General features: G+C 40.5%; 1 protein-coding gene across 1 annotated transcript in view; it reads left to right on the top strand.

Moving 5' to 3' along the window:
• Positions 1–581: 581 nt before the first annotated feature.
• shank1 (SH3 and multiple ankyrin repeat domains 1) overlaps positions 582–18,974 on the top strand; it is a 70,927-nt gene continuing 52,534 nt past the window's right edge. The window contains 2 exon segments of the mRNA XM_079643008.1: positions 582–922; positions 17,607–18,173. Of these exon segments, the coding sequence (XP_079499134.1) occupies positions 17,658–18,173 (516 nt within the window). The 5' untranslated portion in view covers positions 582–922; positions 17,607–17,657.

The following is an 18,974-nucleotide window of genomic DNA, read 5'->3' as shown; positions in this document are numbered from 1 at the left end:
CATCTCTTTCATTTCTAATTCATATTTCTGTGCGTGTTTGAAAGAGAAAATACACATATTGGCTGCACTGCTGCAATTTGTGCTGCTCTGGATGTTTGGAAATAATGGTTGGATTATGGAAAGCATACATTTAAAAGAGAGAAATGTCGCTAATTGACGTCTGTGGTTTTGTTGATATTGTATGCCAGTTATTGGATACTCTTTTATGTGTGTTTGATATGTGTGTCACTGCACTGTTGGGTGGATCCCACTTTGTTCTATGTTGCTTTCTGTGAGAAGGAAAAAAGAAACAGTTTTTCACAGCTAAGAGACTCCACAACATCAAAGACAGAGAGGGAGAGAGAGATAAAGGGTGGGAGGGGTATGGGAGGGGTATGCCCTGTATCCGGGTAATGATTGAGTGGAGAGAGATGGAGGGAGGAGGGGGGAGAGAGAGAGAGAGAGGTATGGGAAGGAGGTGAGAGAGAGCAACCAACCAACCAGTACAATGAGAGAAAGAGAGAGAGAGAGAGTGGACTCTGAACATGCTGAAGGGAGGGTGGAGGGGAGGATAGCGAGTGAGGGATGGGGAGGTTGCCGGACCGAGTGGAGAGAAGTGTTACTACAGAGCTGCTGCTGCTGCTGCTGGAGGACGAGCTGGGAGCGAGGATAATGCTCCATCCCTCAGCGTACAGCAGCACGCCGGGCTCCTTGTAATTTCTTGAGGCGGCTGTGGAGGAGCAGGAGGGTCTCCATTCTTGCAGCAGTGATTATCTTTTCTTTTTTCCCCTTTATCCAGTCTTCATCATCTTCCTGCTCGCCCCTCCTCACTCCTTACTCCTTTGCAACTGGCAACCGCTGGGCTCCCCCTTCTCTCTTTTCTACTTGTGTCCCTTTTTCCCGAGGAGGCATTTCTGTATTTCTTCTGGGATTGTAGAAGACAGTAAGAATGTTTTCTGTCTTTTCTGCATTTCTTTTATTCTGTCTCAAGGAGACATGCACGGAGATGGAGGCGGGGGTGTGCATGGCAAAGCAGAAGAGAATACGATTTCATGTTTGTGGAGCGATAGTGTTGGAATCAAAGGGTGTGTGTGTGTGTGTGTGTGTGTGTGTGTGTGTGTGTGTGTGTGTGTGTGTGTGTGTGTGTGTGTGTGTGTGTGTGTGTGTGTGTTTGTGTGTGTGTGTGTGTGTGTGTCTGTGTGTGTGTGTGTGTGTGTGTGTGTGTGTGTGTGTGTGTGTGTGTGTGTGTGTGTGTGTGTGTGTGTGTGTGTGTTTGTGTGTGCAGCAAGGGTAGGGAGGGGGTTGCATGTTCAAGTTGACTGCATTGATGTAACATGAACATGAACTTCTCTATCACACGGCTTTAGTTTAAGATATACAGCAGTTGCACAAAATAAACAAAATGAAAAAAATCACATGAGAAAGACAAGACAGCTGTAATGGATGTGCTGAAAGGATGCACAGAAAAGAGGAAACAAACAATGTTTGACAGTGGATTACTCAATGATGCCAGCAGATGAATACTCTCTTCCAGCTTTACATGGAGGCACAAGAAGAGCGGACAAGAGAAAACGTGGGAAAATAAAAAGGAGGATGCATCCGTGGAAGGATACACAGATTTGTACACAAGGCATAGTCAAGTTTAAATGTGAACATTTAGCTAATCCCCAAAAAAAGAGAGATATGCTAGGTAGATGTATGAGACATGCTTGGATTTATTGTGCATAAAATCCCACAGTAACTCTCACTTAGCTACCCCGACATATTGACTGTAGCGTGAAAAGCAGGGTATGCATGGATGAACACGGACACAGATGTGCCTTAGCATTAGAATTGTGGGAAATAATGCACTCAGGTACAGATATAATAAGTGTTGCCATGCATTAAACAGCAGAGGAATTGTATAGCTAATGTTCAAACTACTGTCCTTTCACTTGAGCCGAGCCACTGCCTCACAAAAAAGGGTCATCCTGCCAGCAGGAAACATGTGTTTGGTTGGTCCTTATCATTATCTCTATACTTGATGTTATTCTATCCATAGACGCCTTTGTCTCTATTGGATATAGCCCATAGGAAGGTGATGGCAGGTCACTTACAGGACACACATAATTACCCCTTCTTTTGTACTGCAGAATGTTGCCAAGAGCTGTAAGGTGGATTTCAGCATAATGTAGAAGTATTGAAAGTTAAATAGCAAACAACTTGTTGTTTGAGGCTTTGTGTGCTCAGTTTTGGTTTCACAAAGACGTAGACAATAGCATATGGTGGGCAACTCGCCCACCCATTCATAGTAACTCACACAGTAACTCACACATGCATTGCACATACTATTCATGCTCTAAGAAGTGATGTGTCGCCCCAGGGACATATAAGACACAGGTGGAGGACGGCAGAGCTGATTATCAGCAAAGACAGCAAACATCACACTCCACACAGACAATTTATAACAATAAAAAGTTAATTGACAGTGGATTTCAAGAAGCATATAGTGTGTATTGATGTATAAAAGTGTTATTTTGATGATGTGTACTGATTATTCTGTTAATCTCTGGTGTGCAACCGTGTGCAACACACACTGCACTCTTTACTTTGAGTGGGGCTTCAAACACTCATCACATAGTGATGTCAAGCAGTTGCTTAGTTGCTTCACCCTAACATAAGCTCTGCCGATCCGTTTAAGTTGTGCTTCATTCACACACAAAAAATGTAGTCTCCTCTATAACTGTCTGTTTCTATTGTGTTGTAGTAAATAGTTTATGTTGTGTTTCATTACCTAGTTATCCCCACCTTGTTCTTTGCTATAGGTTATCTATCACCTGTTGAAATCAGGTAGCCATATCATTTTCACCATCTGACGTGGACAACATTCTATTCATTTCTTGAACACACTTCTGGTGAGAAAGAGTTTACCGGAATTTTGAATTGGAGTCCAGCAATAATCTATTAACACCACTTTATGTCTTGCTGTTTGCTCCTTCAAAAGGCAACCTTCACTGTCAATCTGGTATGCCATCCAGCTGTTGCTAGTCCTTCGGCTGGTCAGATGTATACAGTGTCTGAAGTTGTAGTCTGTAGTCTTATGAGGTTCAGAGGTGCGGCCCAGTTTAGTTGATCTGTTATTTTGACTATCTGGGAGCTCAATTCATTTGGCCAGTTGAAGCCGAGTTGATTTGATTTCATAGACTGATGCAGAAGCCGTTGAATGTTAATTATAGCGGTCATGTTGTTTGTACTTCAGATGTAAGTTGGCACAGAGTTAGTTAAGGTCCAGCTAACAGTCATAATTTACCAACCATCATAAACATCCCCCATAAACTGAAGTACTTTTGATTCATTCTTGTTTGACAGTGTTTTGGAACGCCACATTTAAGTTCTACTTCCCACACAGAACACACAGCATACAGTTAGCATTTACACTCGAGGCAATCCTGATGTTGGGATCAGGGAACCAAAATCTCTTTTCTCCACTCATTTGATTCTACAAAGCTTGGGAAAAAGGTGATTCTTAACCACAACATGGCTTACTTGTATGAAAGATGGCAAAAAAGCCTTATGAAAATACATGATGATTGAGTGGAATAATTGGGATTTTCTTCAAGCCATATTTATTCTGAAACCTCTTCGACAGGGGTCGTAGAGGAAAATAAATGAGGTCAATGCTGTTTCTTTTAAACTGCACATCCCTGTAAGTAAGTGCGGTGCTAACAACTTGTCAAGAGCCTTTTTTTAGGTTTAGCGTGTATTTACTTTTTAATCTCTCCTCTGGTATATGTGCAGGGAGTGAAGCCTCACTTCCTTTTTTAACATTTGCTACGTTGCTCAGAGGAAGATGTAGATCAAAACTCCAGATTTAGCCATCTCGTTTACTCTCTCCCTCTTTCTCTCTTATTTCACTCTTTCTTTCTCCCTCTCTTGCCGGCAGGAGACGACTGATCTGGGACAGATGGGCCTCCCGTGCGCTCTGTCCTACTTCAGCGTTGTCCTCTCTCTTGTTTCTCCTATTTTCTGTCGTAACTCTTTCCACCTAACTTTTATTGAGTAGCTCTGTCTCCATCTCTATCAGTCATTACACCCTGATTGTTTCATCATTCCTGAGTGATGGTTCTGTCTAGTATTAATAGGCTGTCAAGGAGTTTGGTAGACAGAGGCCCATTACTATCAGTACATTTGTCTTTACCTGCCTTGCTTTACAAAAGTGATGACCATTTCCTTTAATATAAAGTGTTTCTTAAAAGTGTTTGAATGAGTGTTCGAACAGCTAAATGTTAGTCGAGGTCATATCACTCATCAGGTTATCTGCAAGGGATACATACTTAGAAAATGTAATTAATCCTGTAATGTCTTCTGTTTGGATAGTCTGATATTGTCTGTAGATGCTAATTGTTCTTTAATTCAAATTATGTTTAACACAACTTGGTTAATTAAAGCAAATCCAATCTTGGCAAGCCAGCCATATGGTTTGATAGGGCTCAAAGATCAATATGTAGCCAGATATGCAAAAAGCAACACAGATCTGTGTCATGTTACAATTGTATGTACTTTTTAATGTTTAACAAATAAATAAAGGCCAAGGTTATAATACATATCCCAGAAATTGTATTTATATTAATATAGGAATTGGAAAAGGTTAGAACAAATCTGAAGGGTGCAGCGCACTTTCCAGTCACATGTGCAACCCACACTACTGCACCACCTGAGCCAAGGGATAACATGCTTAGAAGTAAGTTGTAATGATAAATGTATATATTTTTTATGTTTTAATTGTATTGTCTCTGCTCACAAACAGGTATTAGCCCAAAGTACTAAGTGTATAACTTGTTAAAACTTTCCTTATGCTAGTTTTTGCTAGCTAGCTGGTAGCATGTGGGATGTAGCTTTAATGAACATGCCAACTGAGGACTTACATTTTATATGTTGGAAAACGTTTCTTTTTTCAATCAGATTTTCACTTGATAATTTGTGCGTTCACACAGCGCGGGTTGCCTCACGTTCTCTAAGTCCTTTTCCCCATTAGTTATGGTTATACGCTATGGCTGCTTACTCAACACATGGCACATTTGTACAGCCATGCTAGTCACTTCATTAGGTCATGCACGGTGCAGGGCTTTGGCCAGACTCCACCATGCAGCGTGAATGCACTTATCTATTACGGGTAATTGCGCAATTGAGAAGCAGAGGGGGGGGGGTATTTCGAGTTCTCCACAGTCACCGCAGCATCATCAAAGCGGAGTTGCTATATTTAGCAGCAGCAGACATATATATATATGGTGGGAGTGGAGATGTGCTGGGTGGGGTTTGATTCGTGTTTGTGTTTGTGTAGGATGTAATGCTGCATTCCAGTCCTATGGGAAAGTCAGTAGATGTGGTCTACTTACTTGAGAGCACTGATCAGGTGGTTCAGCTTTCAGGTGGTTTATACATCTTAGAAATCTACGGTTTGGAAACTCTAGATGCGGTTGGCTATTAATTTGATCTAGAATTGTTTTTGTTACTTTAACACACAATTAATGATTTAACATAATTAGTATTTGAGATGCAATTATTTATTTGCTTTGTAACAAAAAAACTGCAATTTTTTTGTGACAATACAATTGTTATATATGTTTTAAATATAGTAACACTTTCATGTATTTTGCTCGAAATTCTTATTGATCTTCACTGTTATTCCCATAAGCCTTGAAAGAAAGAAAGTCTGCAGTGTTCAATGAGTATCCAAGTATTTTTAAACTATTTTATCTGTGAGAGGCTTATTTGATTGAACCAAAGAGAGAAATGTGTAAAATCATTTCAATCATCTTTTTTTATTTTTTATAAGTAAAGTATCTTATCAAATACATACTTCACTTTTATAAATATATTAATCAAGCTCCTTGAACATCTAAGCTTCTTTGTCTTGATTTAATAAACATTAGGATTTTGGATAGTTTAATGATGTTTTAGGCAGCAGTTCAAGTTGTCCATAGCAGTGGTGTTGATGAGATTTCTGCTGATGATACTGTCACTGCTAATGGCTTGGTGCTTGTGCAAATTGGAGTCAGTTTGCAATTTGTGATTGAAAGGTGTTGAGCTGCATCTGTTTGTTTTTCGTCAGAGACTAAATCTTGTCTGGAAACAGATGCAGCTGATGAAAAATGCAATATGGGTGGTTTAACTTTTGACTCTACATTTTTTAATGTTGTGATTAGCTTTGGCATTACAGAAACAGTTTATGAGCTCTCTGTCTATTATTCTCTCTAACACCTCTTAACATAACAGTATTACATCTCTATGTGTTACAGTTTCTCAGCAAATAGGAATAGAGCCTCATTTTATTCCCCTACACTGAGCTACTGTACAGCACCCTGCATCCATTTTGCAATGTTTTTCAAACTGTAACTGATCTGTCATCAAAATGAAATGCGTTATTTTTGGTTTTCATGCTGATTCTCCCTCTCTGTCGGCCTCCTCCTCCACCAGTGAACTTGTCATGATAGAAGAGTGTGTTGGTGTGTGAGCATGCACCTTTTCTGCCTGTGTGTGTGTCAGTTTGCATCAGCAGTAGGCAGCAGTGGGTGTTTTAAAGTTTATGGGAGATGATGAATCTGCAGTGTTTGGGCCAGGGATGGTTTGGGCATATTGCTGCATTAATAATGGAAGCACAGCTGGTTGTATTTATAGTAACAGTGGATAGGAGCCGTGGCAGTGTGAATGGTGAGGATATATAAAAAACTGTACATTTGCCTCTATGTCAGTGTCCTTAGGATAGTCAATTGTGGACAGACAGGGATCTGATGTTGAAATGTAAAAGAAATGAAACATTCACTATAGCATAAGAAGACGTACAGTGTGGATACTTCTGCACAAATTACATCATACATGTTGCTGCTGATGATCCTAAGTATATTGAGATTGTCAGTCCAAGTTAGAAGAGAAAGAGAAACAAGCTAGAAATAGAGGAAAGCATTGATAGGGGCAAAAAAGAAGTTGCCTATAGGAAACATTTGATGGGAAGCCGTAATGATTGGCCTATAGCTTGGTTTAATACAGTAAGTCTGTGATGGCTTTCCCTCTGTGGTTAGAGTTTGTGAAGTCTGATGGAATCTGTGGCTGGCAGTCGTTTGGCTCCTCGGCTTCTTTGTTACTTATCTGTCACTTACAAGGCAGATAACAAGAAACACAGATGACAGTCACACATCAAATGCATTCAAGTCTCACTGGATTATTGAAATAGAAGGACAAGGAGGTTAATTTACTGTTTTTAACCAGAGTCAGGATTTAGGGAAATAAAGAACAGTGATATCATGCAACAATAACTGTTCTGTCACGTGATAAATGTGGTTTCCTCTGTCGTGGAGGAAGTAAAAATACAGAGGTATAATCAGCAATTATACTTTAAGTAGGCTTTCTAAACTACTTCTTTGATGGTGTTGTTTTATACAAATGCATTGTGTTATAGAATTGTTATTACTGAAGCTTGTGTAAATTGCTTGTAAATATGTTCCGTAGATTGCACTTCTTTATTTATACTGATTAATCCTCAATAGTAAAATATAGTTTAGTCCTAAAAAATAATTTAAATACAACAAATGAAAGTTAGGATACTGTATTCAACCATTAATATTTTGAATCAATTTGATAATATATATATATATATATATATATAGATATATTATAATGTAGAAAAATAATATACTGTGTAGTTAGTGTAAGTTCAGCTTCCAAATACATTTAACGGACAGGGTCAAATTACCGATATTTCCCTGTTAAATGTAATAAAGTGTTTTATGCTTCACTCAGTCATGACAAATAACTGACTTTTAATGTTAGATGGTAGAATCCCATCCCAAAGAATGGTAAAGAAAAAGTGGCAGGAAGAAGCGTTTAATTTATGTATTTGGGATTCTGTATATGTCTGAGGAAATAGATTTTCAATTCCAAGCCTTGAAAAGAGGAAGCACAGGCCCTCACGGAAGAAATGCTGATTCAGCCGCTGCTGAACCGCAGGGAGCTATATCCCTTCAGTCGGTCAAACAAGGCTTTCTCAAACAATGACAGCTTTTCACCACTTGTGGCTCCCTGCTCCTTACACCTTATTGTTAGACAATTTGAGTGGATTTGAATCAGAGCTCTCATCGTGTCTCCTGGTTAATGGCGTTTAATATCAACAACAGTAAGAACTTGCATTTTTATGTCAGAGCTGCTTGCTCATCTCAAATCCCAGCTTCGGTAAACTCCCAGAGGGTTGAGATCAAAACTTCCATTGCTGCGCTGACTCTGCTGACTCTTTCTGACGCTTTCTGACGCTTTCTGACAGACTTCACGATGTTCTAAATGGTCCAGCAGGCTCTTGTGAATATGAACTACTGAGACATGTGAAGTCTCACTGGTCTCCTGTATGTCCATAAAAAACAAAAAGAGACGACTTGGAGGTTGCCACATGGTCAGGCTCCCATTTGTTGCCTGAAGCCTTGAAACAGCATCCACCTTTAATATTTCACAGCCCATCGTATGTTCAGGCAGTCTCCTTCCCTACAGCTACTCGCATTGTGGCTTATTTATTCATGATCTCCCCACGCGCTGCCAACTATTAGCCCCAACTTGTCCCTCGGTGCAGCCCTAGATACCATTGAGTTGTTCCTGCCACTCTGAGCTGAGCCACCTCTTCTGCTCTTCAGCCAGACAAGAGAGATGAGTCTGTAGGATCTAGGGTATTACTCAGCTCTCTTAAACAGACAGCATATGTGGCTGCTAGCTGAAAACAAGTACAGATTCTGAGTTGTCCCACTGAGATTTAGTGAAGATGACAAATAAAGTTGATTCATTAGCAAGCTATTTGAATGAGATCTCAGCTCTCTGGTTCCCCAGCTGATTGACTGTCTTTCTCTCCTGTGGAGAAGAGAGAAGCTTCAACAAACACTCCAGCCTCTTACATGCATGCAGAGAAAGACTGGTATCAAATGTACAAGGCTGCTTTATTATAAGGTAATAGAGCCGTGTAGGTTAGTCTACAAATCAAGTAGTCAATTGGCAGACGACAGAACAAATAATCAGCAACTATTTCAATCCTATTTACAACAATATTCCGAAACATTTTCCACGTCCAACCTCGTCCTCTGAGCGGTCCAAATGTCCTATCCTAGCGTCAGCACGGCTAACTAAGTCAAAAACTAGCTAGCTGAAGGTAGCTATTGTTAGCAAAAGTTAGAGTTTAGCCTTACTTGAGTAATGAGTAAAGCTTTCTGTTCATCAAGAAACTAAGTCAATCACACAGCTCAAGGCAGAATATATGGAGTACAACTAGAATACATTTCCTTTACACAATATCATCCAGGTTCACCTAAATTAACTGAGTTTAGTAAAGCCTTTCAGGAGATTGTATGACCCTCTCATTTTGGTTCAGTGCAAGATAAACTCTTTTCGCCAAGGGTGGGACCGACAGTGACACCTCATTCTCCCTAAGACAAGTCAGTGTAGAATAAAACGTATTATGAAGCAGTTATTTTAAGTTAAAATGTTTACATAATGTACATATAAGTGCCAAAGTTATAAGAGTCTTAGCTTGTTTGCTCAGTCAAAAAGCATTCTTTTTGTGTGGTTAATTCATCAGCTGTCTAAATGTGACAGCACCTTGTTAACAACCTGACCTCTGTTTGATTAATAGGTACGAAAATTAGCTATGCTCTGGCTTTAGAGACATTAGCAACCTTGGAGTCATTTGTATCCATATTACAAAGCTAGCCCCACTAGTGCTGATTATTATTTTTGGGGATTCAACAGGCCCTGCTCTCAGCAAACATTGAGCTTAATAGTCTGGAAAACATGATTTCAACCACAAAATAGCGTAGTTACTGTGTTGTTGAGTGATGGTTGGTTTGGTAAACACTATTTTGAACCACAGGAATCTTGGCTATTGGGACACTCTTCCCCCTTAAAAAGAGCTCACACACTCATTTATTTGTGTGTCTTCAATCACCCACTCACATCTTTACTATAATCCACTGTTGTCTATATATAGAGAGCCTTCCGGGAGTTTATTATATTGCTTTTCTCCACCATGTCCGTGTCTCCTCTTCCTGTACTACTGTATGATTTCTTTTGATGCTCAAAAATCAGAGAGACGGAATTGGATAGATGTCTTCGGGCTCATTGTCAGCGTGAAAGCTTTTTGATTTGTTGTGAGCATGAATATGTTTGCAAATGTTTTGCAGTTGTGGTGTTTTGACCTCTGTTTACATTTCAATATGGGCTTAGGTAACTTTGTAATCTCAAAAAAGGGTATTTGAAAATAGGAGGCCAGACTTGTATCATATATAATGTTTTTATGAAAGTCACAGTTGTTCTTCCACCACTTTGGTCCAGATTGAAAAAGCTTAGCAACTACTGGATGGATTGGATAGCGATGACATTTTGATCAGATATCCATGGTACCATAAAGATAAACCCTCATATATTTTGTTTTTTTAGCACCACCAGCAGTATAAATGTGTCACTTCACTAGATGGGTTTGTAAGCCAAGAGTTTGTAAAGACATTCATGACTTTCAGTTGATAAATCCTAAATGTAATCATCTTGATGTCAGGCAGTATCTTCAGGTCAACATTTCCATTTGTCTCGTTCTTTCTTTCTTGGTAAAGAAAACAAAAACCAATAGACAAATGATAATCCCATCAGCTGGAAGTTTTGTTGAGTGAAAACTAGAAAATGTCATCAGGCTAAGAGTCTAAACTAAGATGGCGAACTGGGTAAACATTATACCTGCTTAGCATCAGCACGTTAGCATTAAGCTGAAATCCCCACTGTGTAAGTCTTGGGTGTATTACTGTGTGAATACGTTGGGTGAGTGTAAGGTGCACAGAAAGGAGATTCTGGGACACAAAATGTGGTGGTCTCATTTTCAAAGTTGTCCTGGACCTAATTCTGTGAAACCAGATGCTTCTAACACCAGTGACGCTGTTGTACACCCAGCTCTTTCGTCTCGAACTCAAATCAGATTCCTCCACTGGTGCTCACCCTAGTTTAACAGCACGAGGGATAGCACAAGCGTAGCACACGTGGCTTCATTCTCCTTTGCTCTTGCCCTCCTGGGTCCCTGCAGTTTAGATCGACATTTTCTGTGACGTACAGTTCCCATTAATTACTTATGTGCTCAATTGACCCGAGGGCTCGAGTCTACAAACATTATTGCCCTTTATCCATCTGTATGCACAGCTTCATGGTGAGGTGTATGTTGAATTGTGGGCATCAGAGTGCTGCCTTGTGTGTAGATGTCAAACAAGGAGGAAAGGAAATTGGCCGTTCCAGTTTACTGGCAGGAAAGTGGGGCGATCTGTTCTTTGGAAGTTTCCCAGAGACATTTCCTGGGGACCAAGACACTGAAAAGATCTATCTATATACACGCAATGTCCTACATACTGTAAAAGAGAGGGTGAACCAGAGAGGGTGAGAGAGATGATGAGAGGGAGGGAGAGAGCACATGCGCATACATGTGTATTTGAGAAAGATAAAAAGAGAAAGCGAGGTGAAATGTCACTGTGCTGCTGGTGGGATATTAGTCTTTTGATGGCACCATACAGATATATGGATTAAAGCTTAGTCAAACCAGGTCAAGACTCCGGCAAGTTACCAAACAATGTCACCTCATTTTCCTTCTTTGGTGAAGTGGAAGTAGAACGGTTGCTCCATAGCCCCATTTCCCTCTGCTCATCATCTTCTGCAAACAACGGCAGGCTCAGTTGCGGCAGCAGGGTTTGTCTGCTACAGGATTTATTTGGATAACATTTACACCTAGCAACTGTGTCTTGAGTTAACAAACATAGATCAAATCCATTGTTCCCTCGCCAAAACACAGTCTTTCTTAACATGCCACGTCCTTCTGTGAGCGTTGCATCCTTTAAGCCACAGGTTAATGCCTCATCTCACTTCTTCCCCACCATCAATATCTTAACATGTTGTATTTTAAAAGTGTGTTGCCTAACATATTTTACTATGGCCAAAACAGCAATTGGAAATATGTCCTTGCTTTTATGTCAGGGTTACCACTAGAATAAATCTGATGGAAGAGAAGTAACAAATCATTGAGTACCATAGTTAAGATATTTGTACTGCCAAAAGAACATCTAGTGAATGACCAAAGATCTTATAATAGGCAATTAAGATTCAGACATAACTTATCTGTATACACAGCACAGCAGCATGTCAACACACATCATTAAAATATAATAAGAATAGCCTGTGGGTTCATAACACCCTGCTGTCTCTTAAATCTGAGACTTAACAATAACAACTATTGAAAGTGACACTGCCAACAGAACAGATATAAATAAAAGCTGATGGATATTTTCGAGAGTACAAATGAATTTACTGCAAATGTGAAAAGGCAGGGGCAGGTATTCAAACACCACAATGCTAGTAAAACAAATAAAGTTTTAAATATCGTAATGCCAATTACCTTTATACTCTGTTTCGTTTAGCATCCATATTTAGATTAGGAGATGACCTTGGTTACATTAATAGTTTGACCTACCTACCTACCTATCTGAAGTATCAGCTTTATTTAGTCTCTCTGCAAGAAGGTAGATGAGAAGATCAATATCACTCTCATGTCTGTTCGATATAATGCTACCGGCAGTGGCCAGTAACCAGCTAGCCTTGGTCTATCCATAGGTAACAAACCCTGTTTACTAGCAGCTCTAGAAAACAGTAGGAAATACCGATAATACACTAAACTCATAGTTTCCACTTAAATCCACTAAATCTTGTATGACTGTCACCCTGATAACTAGACTCTAGGAATTCACTGCTACTGGACAAAAAATAATACAGAAAAATGTTTGCAACCTAAGCTAAGTGTTAATGATTTGACCTGAAACAGCTTTCCAAGGAGAATGATAGAGAATAGAAGGAGAGATAAAGATTTATATCAGCGAGATACAGTATGAAGCGGAAGAGATGATTACTCATATAGATAGACACACACACACACACACACACACACACACACACACACACACACACACACACACACACACACACACACACACACACACACGCACGCACGCACGCACGCACGCACGCACGCACTCACGCACGCACACATATACACACACACACACACACACACACACACACATATACACACACACACACACACACACACAGACACACACACACACACACACACACACGCACGCACGCACGCACGCACGCACGCACACACACACACACACACACACACACACACACACACACACACACACACACAGACACTCAGAGCAGAGCAGTCATTATGAAGGTCTTTTATGTGTGAGTCATGACTTTTCTCTCGGGAACTGATGATCACTTTCTCTCTCATATCTTTCCCTTTGTCCTGACCTGTTCCAGCTTAATTGAGGATGAGTGATTATCTCAAAAGTTCGGATTTAGCCTCTTAACTCCATGCTAATTTTCTCAGTTGCAATCTATCAGGATAGCTAATGTCATCCTCAAAAAGATATTATACCTAATAGATAACTGGAAGGCAGATCATGTGTGGAGTTGGTGGGTTTGACTCAATAGCCTGCTTTTATGAGCCCCTCATCATACGATAAATGTCCTTATGGATGGGCATGTTTGAGCAGCCCATGAGGGTCGGCTTCAGAGTCTATTCTAGAAGAAAAGGCCATTTCTCAATACAATGAATAGCAATACTAACTCTGGTTGCTGGCGGCTTCAACCAACATGGTGGTGGTGGTATCATGGTTCAACCCCACCTTCATCCTCTCTGCCTTCTGCGCCTCTCTGCTCTCCAACATCCAGCCCTGTGAGTCCACACCTCTGATTCACAGCCACCTCTCACATTCAGTTCCTTTGTCATTGTTCTTTTGGTTCCTCCCTGTTTCATCATAACATCCTTCAAGTGTTTTTCTATCCTCCCTCTCCTTTCTATCACTTTCAGACTCTCTCTTTTTTCTCAAACCATGTGTCATCTTCTTTCTTATTTCTCTGGATATAAAGGATGTCGTTGTCAGTCTGTTGGTTCGTTGTTGAAATGTAGTTCTGACTGAAAAATAGTTAGACAATCGTTGGATGGATTGACATGAAATCTTGGACAGATATTAGTGTGCCTATTCGTCTAACTGTTCCTTTAGCATTAGAATGAGGTCGCTTGCTATTTTTGGTCAGAATAAAACATCTTAAGAACTGACATGACATTTGGTGTTATCAGTGTCCTCAGAGGATATGTACCCTCATTTTTTGTCTAGCACCACCAGTATCAGATTCTTATTTTTGCTTTTCAACAAAAAAAGATTGGATGTGTTGCCAGGAAACTTGGTACACACATTCATTAGGCCCTCCCCTAAGGATTTCCTGGGATAACTTTGGGGACCTTATCTCTAAGGCCAGCATCAGGTCACATTGTTGTATTTGTTTAAGAACAAAATCCTGCAAAACTAATGACATTCCAACAATACATCATTTGTGATAACTTCTAATTAGAAAATGAGACCATGCTAAGATGCTTCACTTAGATGTGTTAGCGTTTAGCATGGCATTGTATGTTATGTGCTTTTCCTCCCATGTGTTAAAGCACATTTTTAATTGCCTTTCTTTCTTTTTCTCTCTTTTTATTCCCTCCTTCTCGTCTTGTCTCCATCTGACCCCTCCCCCCCCTGACTGCTTCCCCTTTCGTCCTCTCTCCTCTCCTTCCTCGTTAGCTTCTCCTATCTTACTCAGCAATATGCAAAAATCTGAGTTGTTCACTTCCCTTTATTATCCTATCTGCCTTTGGTATGTCTTTCTGGTTGGTCAGCTTTCTGACAGGACTATAGCAACGTTGCTTTTTTCTCTATCTCGCTCCTTCTCTGTCTCTGTGCCCTTGTCTCTTTCACTCGTCAATTCCCTCAAACAGTTTGGTTTTCAACTCCTCTTCTCCTCCCTTGTTGTGTAGTCTCTTTCTTTAGTCTCGTGTTTGCTTCAACGTATTCATTTCTCTTCTATATCTCCAGCACTCCTCTAAATGGTCAGAAACAGATTTATATAAGCATCATTAAATTTTGAAAATGTTTTGAGCGTAACATTTGAAAGAGGTTTGATAACCTTTCTGAAGCTTGCAATTCATCTAGCTGTAGCAACTTTATAAAAACACCCCAAGCTCAAGTATTGTATTTTTATTGACTTTCCTTTATGCATTTTCGACTCTATTTGCTCCATTCCCTTTATCGTATGGCTGTAGTTACGATTCACTACCAATATTAAGATTTGACATGCAAAACCTAGAATGAGATAACGAGAAACAACGTGATAATCATGATCCTTTAGTTTACATAATCTAAATGTTGTTCCTGTTCATTTTCTAAATGTTGCTTCATAATCATCTGGCTTCTCACTCTTTCTTCATGACTGTGAACAGAAGTTTTATTGCTAACAAGCGTTTAGAGGCTGAAATGCTCCCAGATTCAACGACCGCTCATGAACTCAGTGTGTGAGTTGTGTGAGAAGTAAAGAGACACTGAAACAGAAAGCAGACATTTAGCTTCCAAACTGAAGACATGTCAAGTTTCAAGAGCTTCATATTCTTTCTGGATCAAGTACACTTTCTTTCTGTATTGCCTCTAAATGGCACAGACTGCAGTAGGTAGAGAGTGATCCACTGGCAGCAAATAAGTGATTCCTAAATCAAGGAAATTCTTGAAGAAAATCTCATTGCAGAAAAAAATCTCCCGCTACTGCCACGCTTTTATCTTCCAAATCAAATGAGTTGTGAGGACATGAAAGTCAGATTCGTTGCCAAAATCCTATTGTCTCTTTTTTCTGTTACATTGTGTTGTAGCCCTTCTTCTTCTTTTATTCTTCCTTCCTGTTCCTTGTCGATCTGGACAGCTGGTAGTTTTAGCTCAGCGTCCCACGAGGGAAATCTTGACATTTGTGTCTAACACTTTTCGTGCCTCGCCACAAACACGAGCTCCATTTACAATTTAAAACACCCTCATTATCTTGTACTTGGTATTCATCCCGAGCAAGAATAAAACAAACAACAACATGATACTGATTCTTTCTGCATATGAATGTTTGGACCCAAAACCTTCATATGAAATGATATCTTGTACAGTTTTGTTTTCAGATTACTAGTGCAATGGTCATTCTTTTAAAAGTACTATATTTCTGTCTTGAATGTAGTGAATTAACACTATATACACAAATAGCAAGTAAAGTAGAAAATAAATACCTTATACTTTAGCTTAACTAATGTATGATACATGTGTTTGGTATTTCCACAGCTGACTCTTCTGCTCGGTCACTCCTCTGATGTTCAATGTGTCCGCTGTTTGTCCCTGCCATTTGTCATTCTGCTGTTTGGTTCGGTGTGAAGCTGTCCAGAATGTAGTGGTGCTGAAAATCCTGAAACAGTGTTCAAAGCCAACCAGGAATCACCAGGGACAGATCTGTTGACTTGCTCAGCTTGCACTTCATCAGCGCTGCATCACTGATGCTCTGAAGTGGCTCCTCGGCTCTCTCATGGGTGATGGCAGGAGCAAAAGAGTGCATAGTTTATTGCATGAAGAGCTGCTGTCTGTATAAAAGACGTGCATTGACAAGCAGTCAGCTGTATAGAGTTAGAACAATTCATTAGTTCACTAAGCATATTAATGTCTTTCTAAAGTACCTTTGCTTGAAGGAAACACTGTTGGGTATTTCGATTTCCACAGATGTTGATTGGTCTCAGCAGCTATAGAGTAACAAGACTTGGAAATCTTATTCATTGACAATACAGAAAAAAAAAACAATATACTGGACATAAAGTTCAACCCTTGTTTGCTTGGCTAAGTTTCTACTCATGGAAGCTTTAGAAGAAAGGTAATGGCAACACTAAAATCTTATTTTATGATACGATATATCAATGTGCTCAATAACAGTCCTGAAAAATCTTTTGTCTAATAGACTTTGGTATTGCTTGTGTAAAAGTGGTAACACAAAGTAGGTCAAAAACAAGGCCAAAACACAGCAATTCCTCCTCTAGGTGCATCAAATAACCATGCCAAATGTTATGATAATCTACCCAGTTATCGCCCTACATTTTGGTCATACAAAAATAAAGATATACAATGGGATCAGTGCATGTGTATCAAATGGTCTCTCTACTACAATGGCACACATATCAACATAAACAGTTTGTATTATCTTTTTCCAATGTTTTATTTTCAAGGTGTTGATGTTAATGGGGCCTTTTTTTCTACTGTATACAATACACAGTGCCACCTCACACATGTATGACTATATTGCACTATAGTATAACACTAACGCCATAGTACAACTGCTCAGAGTGAAAAACTGACATGTTTCATGCGTCAGGAAGCATCTGAGGCCTCAATCATCTTGGCTTTACAGCACAGGCAGGATGTCTGAGTGTCTAACAAGAGTCTGAAAGCTGAAAATGAACCGCGCAAGTGGGATCATTTATACATGAGGTGTGAATAGTATGTCATCATGCGGTGAGGTTTAGAAGTACTGTATGTCTGTAACTGCAGCAGTCTGTCCCCATAGAGCCCAGAGTGTGTTGGAGTGATGCGGTTCGGAGGCCTGGATACAGCTGGGGAGGAAACTTACAAACTTCTGCAGTTCTTCTTTGTCTCTGATTTATTCATGTCTTCTCTTTCATCCTCACATTGCAGTGTCTCTCTGGGAGTGATGATGTTGCCACTTGTGCCGCCCTCTCTGTCGCCATGACGATGCCGTTCAGCCCCCTGTCCAGCGACGAGGAGCACCAAAGGATGCTGGGAAACAATCGACATCTCTATCCAGGGGCAGAGAACGAGGAAGAGGAGGAGGAAGAGGAGGAGGAGGAGGAAATGGAGGAAGAGGAGCGTGAGGAGGACCAGGAGGAGGAGAATGGCGAGCTGGAGGGGGAAGAGGAAGACTATGAAGGGGAGGTGGTGGAGGAGGTCAGGCGAGGCGGCGTGTCAAGGGCAGGCAGGGCTGAGGGACACAGGCAGTCAGGTAAAGTGGCCGGACGACCCGCGGGGGACAGACAGGTCCGGACAGGGAACCCTGGACACACCGCAAACCCCTACTCGTCCAATCCGGGACCCACACACCAACCGCCAGCCAATCACGTTCCGCCGCAGCAGCCGCCGCAGCAGAGGAGGCCGAAGGAGCGCAGCACCGGCTCCCTTCCATCTGAAGACACCCACATTGCTATGATGGTGTTCCGCATTGGCATCCCAGACATAAAGCAAACGGTCAGTGCTGTCCCCACACTCCCACACATCTGTCAACTTCATGGCAACTATCTATTTTCACACCTTTTCACTGTCATCATCAATACACCAGTTATGTTTATCAATTTCACCACGTAGGAAATAACAGCCTCTAACATCCCTGGATAGGTACTATAATAGTATGTTATACTATAATATATTGTACTGTAAAACAATATGACAAGGTATATCAAATAAGATGTAACATAATACTGTTGAGAAGACGACTAGATTAAAAGGCCAAAGCAAACCCACCCCATGTTAGCTAAGATGAGGACAAAGAGTGCTAACAGAGGTACAAGCTCTGTCCAATGGTAACAGAATCCACCTGCCAGCACCTCTAACGCTCACTAACATGTTGTATTCTGTCTGTTTAATCTTTACCAAAACAATACAGCTGTTTTATGGGGGTGCTCTGTGCATGACTGCAGAGCCAATCTAGCTGTCCCCAATGTCCTGCAGTCTTTGTGCTTGTCTTAGCTATCTAGCTGCTTGTGATATGTGAATAGTGTCCATCTTCCTGTCTAACTCTTGGAAGAAAGTACAAGTTTGACCCAAAAGTAGCTTTTAACTTTTCCTTCAATATAAATGTTGTGCCTAAGTGATCATGGGCCTGTTTCAGCAAGGATGTATTCATACAACTTTGAATAGGAGTGTGTGTTTATCATAAATTATGAAGTGTGGGCTCTGGTACTTTGAAGAGTTATGTCATCAAGGAGCCATGTGTCTGTGCCCTAAGGCCCATCATTTCCTAAGCTAACCATGAGTGTAGGTCAATTCAGT

Source organism: Notothenia rossii (genome assembly GCF_949606895.1).
Source record: "Notothenia rossii genome assembly, chromosome: 8".
Classification (NCBI taxonomy): domain Eukaryota; kingdom Metazoa; phylum Chordata; class Actinopteri; order Perciformes; family Nototheniidae; genus Notothenia; species Notothenia rossii.
The sequence above is the reverse complement of the archived record's forward strand: the minus strand, read 5'-3'. Positions and strand labels throughout refer to the sequence as shown.